Here is a 15,299-nt window from a genome sequence, read left to right as displayed (position 1 = left end):
GTTTGATATATTAATACCTTTCAACGGGTTGGTCTTTAACAACCGAATAATGCAGACCATATTTAATAAAGTGAAATAGCTCAGAGCTTAACGCAAGAGAACATAACACGTAAATCGTGCTATCGAATCTCACGCACATATCTGGGAACACTACAACAGCGCAGTGCCGAAGACGCTTGTAAGGTTTTCTTTTGACAGTTGCAATTTCAAATTTCAAATTAAAAGCGAAATTTTTCAATGACATATTTCAAAGGCATTTAATTACTGCTAAATGCACTGCTGATCGCCTTCAATTCGCCGGCGATTATAAGGCGATTAGAAGGCATTTAACGGAAATTTGCGGGTAGGGTAGAATGCTATATAGGCTAAGATAGATAGAAGGTTCGTGAACACACATAGCGAGAAAAACATAGCAATATAATAATGAGTAAAGTAAACAACGTTAAGGAATCATACAAGATATTTGAGGCTCCTCAAGCACCATGCAAAAAAAAGAAAACTTTGAAGTTTGACTGGATTGGGGTTTTCCACGATTTATTGGTCGATTCCCATAATTTTTTGGGCTCGTCTCTCGATCTATTCATCGTATCCCATAGATGTTTGGTTCGTTGCTATAATTTATTGGTATCCTCCGATTGGATATCAATACAATTGTACCAAAAAATTCTGGGAAACAGCCAAAAAATCGTGAGAACGCACAAAAAAATGGGAACCAACCAAAAATTGATGGGAACCAAATAATAAATAGTGGGAAACCCTATAAATACTATTTTTTATCCATCGACCACTAAACGAGTTCTAAACGGCTCAAGCTCTCAACCTAAAAGGAATCTTAAAAGGCTTCGTTTAGCACATAGTGATGCAACGACTGATGCACTCTAAAAAAGCAACAAAAAAGCTGGTGGCTCCATCTGTTGGTGGAATAGCCACACAATGGAGCTTTTCTCGCTTTCAGAGCTTTCTCCTTCTCTCTGTACTGGTATTGGTCCCCTCCGTACTAGAACTAAAATGGTGATGCTATTGTATAAATACTAAAGTCCAATGTGAACCATTAGAACTGAAGCAAGTGAGATATGAGTAATGGTCGTTGTTGTTGATACCCACGTATCTGACTACTCTACCATTCTCATACCATTTTTGCTCGGTAAGTTCGAAGGGTACATAGGCCATTATTACATGAAGATATACGAAACACACTGCACGAAAAGGAGAGCAATATACTGACGAGTTATTAAAACACCATCGATTGAGCAAACCTGTGTAGCTAAAGAGCTTTCGTTTTTTTCCAGCGATGCATAGCTTTAATGTGAGATCATGCAACAGTACAGAGTGAAGATGAAAGCTATCAAAGCGAGAAAACCTCCACTGGATGGCTGTTCATCTAGAGATGGCGCCACTAGTCTTTTTTATCTATTTTAATCGTTCCGGCAAACGGAGTCGTTTAAGATTCTTTTCAGAAAATAATGAATAATTTGGGAATGAAAATCTGGCATTCGGTAGCAAATGTGAAATATCGCTGATTTTAAATTGCTCGTTTGTAAACCAGCAGAATAATAAGAAAAAAATGGTAAAACTACAAATAAATCGCTCGTTCTGGTCACCCTGTGGCTGAGAATGTTCCGAAAAGGCCTTTTTGCAGCTGTAGGCTTGCTGCATATACCGTGGGTAGAATAAATTGTAATTTTAATTTCTTGAATATATTTTAACATTATTCCAAAACCACGGTGAAAACAGTTTGTTAAAATACGAACCCTTTTTTCCTGCACCATTTACAAAACTTTTTTTACGCAACAAGCGAAATAAGCGCATCACAACAGCCACACACACACACACACACACGTTGTGCAATCCCGACCCGATCAGCTGTCAACAGCCGTACGGCAGGTTGGGGGTGTGCAGAATCCAAAACAAAGGCACTTTTCACTTGTTTATTTTTCTCCGCCTCCGTTTCCTGCTGGTGCTAAATTTGAGCACCGTAAAACAATTTAAAACAACACGAGCTGTGCCGTGATTACATCGGATCGGAGCATAGCAAGGAGCATAGGTCGTGTGACAACACGTATCAACACGTGAAGAGGAACGTGGAATGCTGGTTCTGGTAAGATGAGATAAAAATTCAAACATTTGCGTGAACTGTGCGCCGTTTTCTGCACGATACGTATTTTTATTTTATTTTTAGTGAATCACCAATCAGTCGGAAGTGCTGCGGCAGCATGTAAGACACAGAGAGAGAGAGAAAGAGAAAGGAAGCTGTTTATCAGCCCTTCATTGTGTGCCACAAATAGGCAACCGTCCCTGTGTGTGAGTGTCTTTTTTCTCACTCTTTCCCCCTCGGTGCGCACAGTGGCACACGTCTTATCAGTTGTAGGGCGCCATCATTGCGTCGCCGTTCTGAGACACTGACAACAATCGAGGCGGTGAATTCATTGCTGCGTGATTATCGCACCAGCAGGTAAAAGAACCTGCAAAAACCTGTGCCTGAACGCGGCAAAGCCTTCCGTCACGTCACACACCGAGGAACGCAGGAAAACGAAACGGGCCAAATGAACGACAGTAAGCTTGTCCGGGGCAGAGCTGCACAACACGTGCAGGCTGTTATCGTACACACACACACACACACACACACACACAAACACACACAACATACCATACGCTTTACTTTTCCTCCGCTTTTCCCGTGTTGCTTCCCGCTCAGATATCAAGTACGAGATGGACATGAAGATGGAACCGTCCAGCCCGCCGGAGAAGGATCGCAACATGTACTCGCGGTGCTCGAGCGCGGGCAGCATCCACACGCCGACCTCCTCCGCCCACAACTCGGAGGATGAGGAAGACTCGGGCGACAACAAGAGCAGCACGATGAGCTACAAGGAGCGCCGGCGGGAGGCGCACACGCAGGCGGAGCAGAAGCGGCGCGACGCGATCAAGAAGGGGTACGACTCGCTGCAGGAGCTGGTGCCGACCTGCCAGCAGACCGACGCGTCCGGCTACAAGCTGAGCAAGGCGTCCGTGCTGCAGAAGTCGATCGACTACATCGGCTACCTGCAGCAGAACAAGAAGAAGCTCGAGGAGGAGCGGGCCTCGCTGCAGAAGGAGGTGATGGCGCTGCGCATCATCAAGAAGAACTACGAGCACATGCTGCAGCACCAGCAGACGTCGCCGGGCCGGACCGAGGCCCGGCTGAGCGACGATGTGAAGTTTCAGGTGTTCAAGGCGATCATGGACGAGATGTTCGTCACGTTCGAGCAGCTGCCGATGAGCGACTTTGCCGAGCTGACGTCCGGCGTGATACCGTGGCTGGAGGAGCACTGCAAGCCGCACCTGCTGCGGGACGTCGTCAACCGGATGCTGGCCCACATCACCGCGAACTGTACCGCGGACAGTGGGGCGCCCGACCTGGGCAACCGGGAGATGAACTAAGAGAGAGAGAGAGAGAGAGAGAACGAGCGAGTCATCGCACATTCGTTATTATGCACTGTTTGCTGTTGTAAATGTTTTTTCTCCCTATATCCTTTTTTTATGTTGTTACTCAATGCTCAGGAACAGTATTGGACGTGTCTGGGCGGATATATCTATACATCACAAACAAAAAGCGTACGAGCATGTTTGTTATACGTGGGAGGGTCTTAGCTGCCGATTATTCAATGGGAAAAATAGATTGGTTAATATATATATATATATACATATACAAACGTAAATCGCAAAGGATGCAGGATTTGGTATTGTAAGCTCAATTGCAAGCGTTTCAATTTTGTGCGATACTCGTTCTTAATAAGTTTAGTGCGTTGGATTTGGGCTAAATAGTAGTGTTGGGTCAATCAGATTCAGATTCATGAATCTGAATGAATCTTTGAAATGATTCAATGGATCTGAATTTCGATTGCATTGGGATCATGTGAAGATCATGAATCTCGAATCTCGAAAGATTCAAGAATCGTAAAGATTTATGAATCGCAAACATTTATGGATCTCAAAGATTCATGGATCTCGAAAGATTCACGAATCTCTATGGATTCATGAATCACAAGTATACATGAATTTCCAAAAACGAAAAAATCATGAATCTCCAAAGATTCACGAATCTCTAAGTATTCATGAATCTCAAGAGATTCATAAGACTCCAAAGATTCAGCTACAGAGCTTGAGTTTCTTATAACCTACAACCTACGTGGTCATGGCGTAACAACCTACGTGGTCATGCCAGCCAGCCACAGGCTCTCGAGACTTCTTAGCAAGTACCACGCACCCCGATAGTTTGTTTTTCTACAAGGAGACGGTCCATGTGAGGCTTGAACCAACGACGTGCATGTTGTTAAGTCGGGCGAGTTAACAAATATGAGAATGTTCAAATTCAACATTTTTATAAAACATACCAAGTCTACAGGTTGATGAATCTCTGAAGATTTGTGAATCTTAATGGATTCCTGAATCTTATAGAGAATCCTTTGGAGATTCATGAATCTATACAGATTTTTTTTGCAGATTCATGAATGTTTAGAAATTCGATTCGAGACTCGAAAGATGAAATGCTGAAGATTCACATGAATGAATCTCAACGAAAGATTCATGAAACACTAACACTAACTGAAGCTAGCTGCCTCTTTGATACCCTTTCAATTCGTATCCTATAAGATACATAGGGTGTACTTATAATCTCGACTGAACTGTTCGGTCTGTTTTCAATATTTGTATTTTTCACATTTTCAATACCTTTCAATTGATCTGGTCAAGAATTGGCTGTGGTGTGCATAGTTTTGCGAGGCTTTGGCACCATAGGATTTCGTTCGCCGCTTTTCAAGAATTGGTGCGAGAATATCAAATTCTTATAAACGATCTTTTCAACATGCAGTGTGCACAAAACTCCTTCAACGACTCGTTTCAGCAAGTTTGCCAAAAGTCCGATCAAGACCGATTTATACTTAGTTTCTCCAACTATTCCAGGAATAACTCCAGACGAAATCTCCAATGTGAAATGTTCGCCCCAACACGCGTTGCACTCGTACTTTCATATTGGGTTCAGAGGTCCAGAGTTCTTCAAGATTTGAATTATTTTTAATGAATCCGTTAATATCCGCGACAAACGACATTAGAGACGTCAAGAGCCTATATCCTGATAGGTCACGACTGATACTAACTAAAGCTGCCTCTGTTATACCCTTTCCATTCCATTCAGAATTCACGTTCGTTCATTTAGGCTGTAAGGCAGATGTTTGAACGTTCTGTCACGTGTTTTTTTTTTAAGATTGATCATCACGCGAGGTCCTCTTTGATGTCTATCAGACATATTCTATTCTTACAATCGATTCTTTTCGACGTCGGGTTTGAAATATTGCCGGGTAGAACCCTGGCGGGAAATGGATCGATAACGATGTGTTGGTTATTTTGAGGATTTTTTTGCTATAAATGATATGTTTCCTGATATGTGCGACTACTTCGGACTACTACACACAGGTTCTAGTAAAAAGTTATTTATTTGGAGGTCAACTTAGCAGTGAGTATGTGATGTGCTATAGAGCAGCTTATATACTCTGTATGGTTGCAATGAGTTACCATTTCCTCTTCGTTTTCCATTATCTTTGTGGTAACTGGTATCCAATATGAAAAAAGAGAGACACCCTTTAAATTAGATTGGAATTGATTGTTGTTGGATTTCCGAGAGTTGGTTGAATTTGATGACTACTGCGATCCGTGTAATGTCCATTTCTTTTGATGTTCCACAGCAGACTTCAAAATTATTTTCTTATTTCTAAGAGTAATCGAGAAATCTATTACGGTCACACACAATTTCTCCTTTGATAGTTTAAGTTATGAAAGGCTCTCAAGTGATCTTAGCTAAGAGACATGTTTAAGTATCGTGGCCATACATGTTCCGGCAACTCCATCGTTCTGCGTAGGCAACAGTCGTTAAAATGAGTTCTTTAATTTAAACAGTAAAACGTTCCCAGCGACACTGAATCTGGCAAATAAGACCACAGACGACTTTATCTGGGGGATTCCTGTTGTATGGCGCTAGCAGAAATATTGAATTCTTTAACCGGCCACTATCCTGACTAGTGAAGCCTCCCCAAGGATAGTCAGCATGACCAACAGTAACAATTCAAATGTAACCGTAACCGTTTTTTAAGGGTCAGCAGTACTGTTTTATTTTTTCACGCACACCAGACACACATTCTCCAGCGTCACGTCGCTCGTCACGTAGTACTTGAGCGACGCCTCGTACCCGTGCCGCTCCATGTACCGCAGCCGGGCAATGTCGAGTAGCCGTTTGCACCGCCGCCCGATCGCTTCCCGCTCCGGTCGCGTCAACCCGCACCGGTCCGGCCTGTCGTCCTCTTGCTGCCGCTCCCGGCTACGTCCCGTGCCGCAAACGGCCCAGCTCACCATTCGCACGATGCTCTCGAACTCTGCCCGCGTAATGCCGCTCTCCAGCAGGAACCGCTTCCCGGCGAACGTGCGCCAATCGCACCGATGATGACAGCAGAGCGCAAACAGACAGCCTCGCACCGACGACCCGCTCGTGCCGCTGCGCACCAGGCAGCGCAGCGCCAGATCGGTAGCCGCACCGCACAGATGCTTCCCGATGCCGACGACGCCGGACCGACCCGCCCCGGCCTCGATCAGCTCGACCCGGTGCAGCTCCAGATCGGCAATGTCGGCCCGCACCCGCTGCACGATCTCGCGCGTCTCGATCTTGTTGTCCTTCTTGTGCCGGTGCGACGCCCGGTCGACCAGCAGGACGGCGGACCGGGCGAGCGGGGCCGTTTCCACGATCCGCGCCAGCCAGTACGCGACCTGGCCCTTGCCCGCGCCGAACTCCACGAACGTGGTGTCGGGCCGCAGAAAGTCGCACTGCTCGGCCAGCCCGAGCAGGGCGGACGACTGCACCAGATGCTTGAGCGTTTGCGGCCCGTACCCCTCCACCGTCAGCTCGTCCGCCAGGATGCTGTGGCGCGGCGACTGCTCCTTGATCAGCGGCCCGGCCGACTCGTACAGCGCACTCACCTTGCCGATCAGCTCGAGCAGCTCGGCCGGCGGTATGTCGGCCAGCTTCGTCACCTTCTCCTCCCTACCCGCTGCCTCCGGCTGCTCGTCGTCCGAGGAGGTGCAGTTAATGCCCGGCACCAGGTACGGCTTCTGCTCGGCCGGCGGACGGGCGTTGCATATTTTCAGATGCTTCTCCAGCTTGGCCGCCGACACCGAGTGCTTCGGATCGAGCGGGCAGGGTAGGCGGTCGGCACCGGAGGCGGCCACCGGCTCGGCGGCGGTCGGCTCGTGCTCCCCGCAGTACTCCTTCCCGGTGCCGACCGTCATCTTGCAGTAGCGCTTCTTGCGCTGGACGAAATATTTACACCGCACGGCTGATTGGGGCTGGTTGGTGGTTGATTGGAGTTTCGGGCGCTTGCTGGCCGTCGGGTCCGACTCCGGCCCGGCGTCACCCATGGCATCGAGCTGGACACACAGATCACTAGGAACACGGCGGCACGGGAACGTGTGTTTTGGTTGGCAATGTTATGACGTTTCTGATCTGCACTGATCCGACTAGTGATGGGAAAAGGGAGCTTTTGGTCGGAATCTATTCCAGATAGTAGGTCCGGAACCAGTTCCTGGAATTGGCTTTGGAATCGGAACCGACAACGAAATTGGAATGGGGTGTGAAACCTTCACGAATATAAATTTGTTAGCGAGGATGTTGGGGCGGTCCCGTGGTGCAGTCGTCAACTCGAACGGCTCATTAACATGACCCAAATAGCCAAAATTGCTTAAGCAGCTCATTTTGGCATGCTAAAGATCGTTGCTCTAATTCGCCTTTTGCAGTAGATAAACAGCATCAAAGTTCTATTTGGGTCTTTCAAACAGCGCCTAAGCAGCTTCCTTATGCCACGATGCCAGAGATTATTTTTCTTTGTGTTTTATTTTCAAGCAAGCGTCATCGATGAAATAAACAACAAGATTTGTTTCGTTTAAAGACATATGTATATTTTTAAATCTTTTGTATTGATGAATTACACAAAATTTTACACAATTTACTGATAATTCACAATCACTTCACTCAATATTCATCCTTCAATTAACGAATCTAACTTGTGCAGCAGCAATGAGATTATTGCCGGCGTCAGTCTTTGACACTTTGACAAGAGCCATCTCATACCGATGTCATGCATTTAAAAGCTATAAAGTTCCACCAAGTTCGGTACGCTTTCCCAAGCGCCACAGATTAAGCTTAAACGACTGGAAAATTGAATATCCATAGAAAAAAAATGAAAGCTCCACAGCTTCATTGGTTTGATCAATAGATGGCGTATTACAACTCATCATTATATTGCTATCCTTTTCTTGCAATGTGTTTCGACAAGTTGCATTTTATTATGACCTATATAGCCTTCTAACTTACTGAGCAAAAATCTATATAAATGGTCGTGTGGTTAGATACGTGGGTATCAACACCAATGACCATTGCTCAAATCTCACTTGCTTCAGTGCTGGTTGTTTCCGTTGGAGTTTAGTATTTAAACAATCGTATCGCCGTTCTAGTTCTAGCGATGCATAACTTCAATGCGAAACCATACAACAGTACAGAGGAAATGAGAAAGCTCTCCTCCAAGCGATGAAGCTCAACTGGTTGGGGTATCCCACCAACAGATAGCGCCACCAGCTTTTTTGCTATTTTTAGAATGCATGAGTCGTTTGGCGTCTGCTAAACGAAGTCTTTCTATATTCCGTTTAGGTAGAGAACTTGAGTCGTTTAGAAGCCGTTTAGTGGTCGTTTAGTGGATTTGTGGCACTTGGGTTCTTAACAAGCCTTCAAGTTCCACCATGAACCCTACTCATAGTGCTAACCCAAGTGCCACAAATCCACTAAACGACCACTAAACGGCTTCTAAACGACTCAAGTTCTCTACCTAAACGGAATATAGAAAGACTTCGTTTAGCAGACGCCAAACGACTCATGCATTCTAAAAATAGCAAAAAAGCTGGTGGCGCTATCTGTTGGTGGGATACCCCAACCAGTTGAGCTTCATCGCTTGGAGGAGAGCTTTCTCATTTCCTCTGTACTGTTGTATGGTTTCGCATTGAAGTTATGCATCGCTAGAACTAGAACGGCGATACGATTGTTTAAATACTAAACTCCAACGGAAACCACCAGCACTGAAGCAAGTGAGATTTGAGCAATGGTCATTGGTGTTGATACCCACGTATCTAACCACACGACCATTTATATAGATTTTGCTCAGAAAGTTAGAAGGCTATATAGGTCATAATAAAATGCAACTTGTCGAAACACATTGCAAGAAAAGGATAGCAATATAATGATGAGTTGTAATACGCCATCTATTGATCAAACCAATGAAGCTGTGGAGCTTTCATTTTTTTTTTCTATGGATATTCAATTTTCCAGTCGTTTAAGCTTAATCTGTGGCGCTTGGGAATCAGCCGCAAAGTTCCAAAAAGTACCATGTGCCTGTTAAAAAGCTTCATAGTTCCGCAAAGTACCGTCTATCTCTTAATCAGCCACAAAGTACGACATCGGAAAGATTTTTGTTAAACAGCCCCAAATCAGCTATAAAGTACGAGCTGGCTATTTGGACCACCTCGTGCCGATGTCATTTATTAAAAAACTATAAAGTTCCACCATGTTCAGCACACCTTCTTAACAAGCCTTCCATCGCGAACCATAAACATCAGGCTAAACAGCTGCAAGTTTCCAGAGAGTACGGCGTGCTTGTCTTAAAAATAATGATCCCCGGTACCGTGGCATAAGGAAGCTGCTTAAGCGTTTTTTGAAAGACTCACCTGGAACTTTGATGCTGTTTATCTTCTGCAAAAGAGGAATTCAAGCTGCGATCTTTAGCATGCCAAAATTAGCTGCTTAAGCAAAAGTGGCTAATTGGGGTATTCCCCCTCATGTAACAAGCCTATCTTAGCAATTCGCCAACCACCCAACCCAAATAGCCAGAATTGCTTAAGCAGCTCATTTTGTCACGCTAAAGATCGCTGCTCTAATTCGCCTTTTGCAGTAGATAAACAGCATCAAAGTTCTATGTGGGTCTTTCAAACAGCGCCTAAGCAGCTTCCTTATGCCACGATGCCAGGGATTATTTTTCTTTGTATTTTATTTACAAGCAAGCGTCGTCGATGAAAAAAACAACAAGATTTGTTTCGTTTAAACACATATGTATATTTTTAAATCTTTTGTATTGATGAATTACACAAAATTTTACACAATTTACTGATAATTCACAATCACTTCACTCAATATTCATTCTTGTGCAGCAGCAATGAGATTATTGCCGGCGTCAGTCTTTGACACTTTGACAAGAGCCATCTCGTACCGATGTCATGCATTAAAAAGCTATAAAGTTCCACCAAGTTCATTACCCTTTCTTAACAAGCCTTCAAGATCCATCATGAACCCTACACATAGTGCTAATCAGCCGCAAAGTTCCAAAGAGTACCATGTGCCTGTTAAAAAGCTCCATAGTTCGGCAAAGTACCGCTTCATCTCTTAATCAGCCCCAAAGTACGACATCGGAACGATTTTTCGTTAATCAGCCCTAAATCAGCTATAAAGTACGAGCTGGCTATTTGGGAAAGTTCCACCAAGTTCATTACCCTTTCTTAACAAGCCTTCAAGTTCCATCATGAATCCTACACCTGGAAATTTGATGCTGTTTATCTTCTGCAAAAGAGGAATTCAAGCTGCGATCTTTAGCATGCTAAAATTAGCTGCTTAAGCAAAAGTGGCTATTTGGGGTATTCCCCCTCATGTAACAAGCCTATCTTAGCAATTCGCCAACCACCCAATGTACTGGATGCTTCGACCTCTGTATTAGCCGCAAAGGTTTCAAATGAACTTGTAAACGATCTCATAGGGAATTCCGAAACCGAGTGTGGGTCCATTTCTGGAGCTAATGCTGATTTCAAAGGCGGAGCCAAATCCGGAATCGAAATCGATTCCAGCATTGAAATCTACCCGAACGCCGTAGTTCCGATTCCGAGATCCCCACCACTCCGATCCGATCGGCCTTTCAAAACAAACGCGAACAAAACTGACAAACGTATAAATAAAAAGCCGGCAGGCCCCGCTTTTCGCGCCCTAATCGCGTGAGACGCTAAACCGTGAGCATATTTTCTTTTTTGTATTTCGTACATTCCAAACAAGATCACACACAGCACGCTTAAAATGGCCCCAGCCGACAAGGGCAACCCGGACAAGCATCGTAACGTGGAGCTGAAGGCAAGGCTGGGCGGCGAGGAGGGCTACGAGCGTCGTGTCGCGATCGCGAAGCAGCTGACCGGCACGGACGGCACGGTGATCACGCAGAGGGATGTCTTTTTCCACGCCACTACCGGCCGGCTGAAGCTGCGCTACCTGGAGGTAAGCACAAGCAAAACGAGCCACCGAAGCAAACTAACGAAAACTCACTCCTCCCAACAACGCAGGACAAACCGTCCGAGCTCATCAGCTACGACCGGTCGGACGTGGCCGGCCCGAAGCTGTCGCTCTACTCCAAGATGGACGTCGCCGAGCCGGCCCTGCTGGAGCAGATCCTCGCCGAAACGGTCGGCGTGCGGGGGCGGCTAAACAAGCGGCGCCTGCTCTTCCTGCACGGCCAAACGCGCATCCATCTGGACGTGGTGGAATCGTTGGGCCACTTCATGGAGTTCGAGGTCGTGCTGGAGCCGGAGCAAACGCTCGCCCAGGGCCAGGCGATAGTGGACGAAATGAAGCGCTTGTTCGAGCTTTCGGATGCGGATCTAATGACCGGTGCGTACATTGACGAGCTGCTGAAATAAATGCTGGCTTCGCTGGCTTCGCTGCTCCCCTCCCGTTCGAAGATTCGTTTATTCGTTACTGTAAATGCTGTGGGTGAAGGCAAACGGCAAAAACAAACGGACAGGAAGTGGAACGCGCTACGCGTTCGCTACGTTCGCGATGATCTTGCGATAGATGCGGATGCCCTCGAGGTACGTGTCCGCTCTGAGAAACTCATCGTGATCGTGCAGCAGCACGGGCGTGTGGTTCATCGGCGAGAAGCCGATCGCGGGGATGCCGATGCCGCGGATGTACCGGCTGTCGGTGCCGCCGGGGAAGATCTGCGGCTTCACCTGCAGCCCGAGCTCGTCCAGCGCGTCCTTGAACGCGACCCAGTAGATGTTGGAGCCGTCCAGCTTGGTCGGCTTCACGTACGGGCACTTCTGGTCGTACTCGAGCTCGATGCCGCCGCCCGCCTCCCGGCACCAGTCCAGCAGCTGGTTCTCAAACTCCAGATGGTTGACGTCGACCGCCAGCCGAATGTCGAAGCAAACCGACAGCTCCGGCGGGACCACATTTTCCTGCACACCGCCCTATTTGGGATGGAAACAAAAACGAGACGCACCAGAACGGTGTGCGGTCAGTGTAAGACTCGCGGCTAAAGCCCCCCCCCCCCCCCACCAAAACAGGCGCTGCCTTGCCAAACCCACCTTCATGAGCGTGATGTTGACCGTGGTCACATCGCCGATCGTAAAGTCCGGATTGTTTTCCAACCGCTTCACCTCGTTCTCGCGGAACCGCATCAGCTTGTCGATGATGTAGTGCGCCTTCTGGCCCGCCGTACCCTTGAGCAGCAGCGACCCGTGGCCCGGCGTGCCGGATATGTTGAAATACACATCTGAAGCGAAACAAGAAACCCCTATTAAAAACTGCCCATTTGACCCCAAACGGCGCGCGCCACTCTGCTTACGCCACACGCTGCGCTCGCCGTAGAACAGCGGGTAGGTTTCGCCCTCCCCGGCGATGCCCTCGTCGATCGAGAAGCCCGCGTTCAGCTCCCGGAACGATTCCTTGTGCACCCACTCCATCATGCCGAGCTTGCCGCCGATCTCCTCGTCCGGCACGAACGTGGCGTGGATGGTGCGCTTCAGCCGCACGCCGTCCCGGCGCATCGCCCGGATCGCGGCCAGGAACTGCATGCCGACGCACTTCATGTCCTGGGCGCCCCGGGCATAGATGCGCCCCTCGTGATCCATCTCCGCCCCGAACGGTGGGTGGGTCCAGCGCTCCGGGTACACCGGCACCACGTCCATGTGCGAGTTCAGTATGATCGACTTCTGCTCCGGTGCCGTACCCTCCCACGTGATGATCACGATCGGTTTGCGCGGGTTCACCTCGATCACGCGCACCGGCAGGTCGAGCGACGCCGCCTGGCGCTTCAGAAATTCAACGCACTCATCTGCAGTGAAAGAGCGGTGGGGTTGCACCGGGGATTAATAGTTTTTTTTTTCACAACCCAATTGCTACGGAACGAAGGGGAGAGCGCGGACGGCACTCCAGAGACGCTCACATCCGCTCGGAATTGTTTTAGATTAAGCGAATTAGGTTCAATTTAGCTTGCTGTGGGATTTGTGTCAATCGGACGGTCTTTGAAGTGCCACCGCCCACCCCTCTCTTTCCACCATGCGGTCCCCATACCGTAGTTCACATTCGGATGCACCGTTGGAATGCGCAGATATTCGCGAAACAGCTGAATCTCCTCGTTCGACTCCCACTCCTGATACTTCTTGCTGCAGTCGGAGCCGGCCTCACACATGGCGAAGAGGTTGATTGATCGCGTTTGATATGTTGAAGCTGTTCACTGCTCTCCTTTACGGCCGATCAGCTACCAGACCAGGGTGTAATTATTAATAGAAACACAACAAACACAGCACTGTCACCCAAAACCAGCTGAGCTGCGGTGATTGAGCGCTCCGCTACACTATCGGCACCGAGAGGAAAACTGCCAATGGTCTGGATCTGGTCGGTGCAAACACGTTTTATTGGACGCAGCGTGAGGCGACACAATCCCTCTATCCCCCGTGTGCGTCCGCGATCGAGTCTCGTTATCTCGTTTTTAGAGCTAAGCGCTCCCGCCAGCACACACCATACACAACAGTGCGCGCTTTGCATTCTCAAACAAGTCCTCAGCGCTGCTCTCACTCACTCTCTCGCCTTGCAATCGTATCGCGCGTTATCTCGGGAGCGTTGTTGTTTATCTGTTGTTGCGTTGGTGGCTGGCTACCCGCTCGCTATCCCTTCCTCTGGGACTCTCTCATCTATCCAGCAGCAGAAGAGGGGTCTGCTGAGAAGCTGGAAGAGTCTACCATTTTTCATGTGAGTGTGTGGGATGCTCTGCATCGCAGCTCTGATAGTGGAGGCACGGCAGTACCTAGACTTTCTCCGTCCAACTCTGTTCATCTCGTTTACAGGAGGGGAGACCTTGCATATCACCCGTTTTAGTGGTTTCGTGTGCAATGACGGTTACGGGCAACGTGGCGAGAGTCTCAGCCTCTGATATCAGATTGTATTTTTTGTTGTTGTTTCTGTTTGGCTTTGGCGACTTGCTTGCCCACTCGACCCGACCAGCGTTGGAGATTAAATTGTTTGAAGATATGCACGAATCTGAGGAAGCTAGTACGTGGTATCATGGTACAATCACAACTGGCTTAGGCTCTGGTATTCTGAACTTCACCAGAATCGGCTCTACTTGATCTGTGGACCTACAGGCTAAACTCCTCCAATTTCATGTGCAATATTATCTTCTCAGACCTACCATACTATATAGCACAGGTAAGGTTCTGAATGATCAGGAACCTTACAGAAACTATAATATCAGGAAAACAAACCAGTAAAAAAGCAACAGCTTTGCAACAGTTCAGATCCTTTCAAGAATCACGACCTGTAACACCTTTTAAACTGTATTGCGTGGTTCCAGGCAACTTCAATGTCCTTGATAGACGTGATGCTGCAAGGCAAATGTGTATCCCAAAATCCCTGGAGCCTTTCATTACCTGTTCCTCGTGCATGATCGCAATTATTTCACTTATCCAAGCCAAACCTTTTCGCATTGCCTTATCAAACCGCTTTAAACAAGTGTCAACGGATTGCTTCACTTATCGCCATGCAGATAGCGGTGGAACCGACGGTTCGTTGCTGGTCATCATATCATCCCAACAAGCTGCATCTCATCCTACTCCTTCCGACAGGCTCCAAACTCCGCCCCTCCGGTGTGATTATCCACTCGCAACTTGAGTTAAACAAATGATAATCCACTCCGGACAACTGGGGACATCTACACGCAGTAATCTCGGCTGATAAAATGCGCAACCACGCGGGACGGCCGGAGGCGGGCGCATGTGTGGCTTACTATGTGTGTGGTGGCGGCCCTCACAGGCCCGGCAACGATCGTGAGAATTCAACGACCGTGTGAAATCGTTGTAAAAATGCATTGAGAAGAGAAGGAAAAAAGTCACAACCAAACCAAATCAAAACAAAACCACAA

At 47.6% G+C, this 15,299-nt stretch overlaps 4 protein-coding genes across 4 annotated transcripts; 2 read left to right on the top strand and 2 right to left on the bottom strand.

Annotated features, from left to right (window-relative positions):
- Positions 1-1,673: 1,673 nt before the first annotated feature.
- Positions 1,674-5,626, top strand: LOC121599747 (max-like protein X). Its single transcript, XM_041927800.1, has 3 exons — positions 1,674-2,098; positions 2,180-2,553; positions 2,696-5,626. Exons 2-3 carry the CDS (start codon positions 2,544-2,546, stop codon positions 3,418-3,420), a joined length of 735 nt encoding a protein of 244 aa, XP_041783734.1. The 5' UTR covers positions 1,674-2,098; positions 2,180-2,543; the 3' UTR covers positions 3,421-5,626.
- On the bottom strand, positions 5,598-7,538 carry LOC121599737 (tRNA:m(4)X modification enzyme TRM13 homolog). Its single transcript, XM_041927789.1, has one exon. It carries the CDS (start codon positions 7,438-7,440, stop codon positions 6,142-6,144), a length of 1,299 nt encoding a protein of 432 aa, XP_041783723.1. The 5' UTR covers positions 7,441-7,538; the 3' UTR covers positions 5,598-6,141.
- A 3,512-nt stretch (positions 7,539-11,050) lies between these two features.
- Positions 11,051-11,833, top strand: LOC121593652. Its single transcript, XM_041916221.1, has 2 exons — positions 11,051-11,377; positions 11,443-11,833. The coding sequence occupies exons 1-2, from the start codon at positions 11,183-11,185 to the stop codon at positions 11,794-11,796; spliced, it is 549 nt and encodes a 182-aa protein (XP_041772155.1). The 5' UTR covers positions 11,051-11,182; the 3' UTR covers positions 11,797-11,833.
- Positions 11,814-13,782, bottom strand: LOC121593645 (aminoacylase-1A-like). The gene is made up of 4 exons (XM_041916213.1): positions 13,454-13,782; positions 12,726-13,214; positions 12,466-12,653; positions 11,814-12,348 (listed from the first exon to the last, which is right to left on the bottom strand). The coding sequence occupies exons 1-4, from the start codon at positions 13,569-13,571 to the stop codon at positions 11,914-11,916; spliced, it is 1,230 nt and encodes a 409-aa protein (XP_041772147.1). The 5' UTR covers positions 13,572-13,782; the 3' UTR covers positions 11,814-11,913.
- Between the last annotated feature and the right edge of the window lie 1,517 nt (positions 13,783-15,299).

The sequence above is a fragment of the Anopheles merus genome, chromosome X, assembly GCF_017562075.2.
Source record: "Anopheles merus strain MAF chromosome X, AmerM5.1, whole genome shotgun sequence".
Lineage (NCBI taxonomy): Eukaryota > Metazoa > Arthropoda > Insecta > Diptera > Culicidae > Anopheles > Anopheles merus.
The sequence above is the reverse complement of the archived record's forward strand: the minus strand, read 5'-3'. Positions and strand labels throughout refer to the sequence as shown.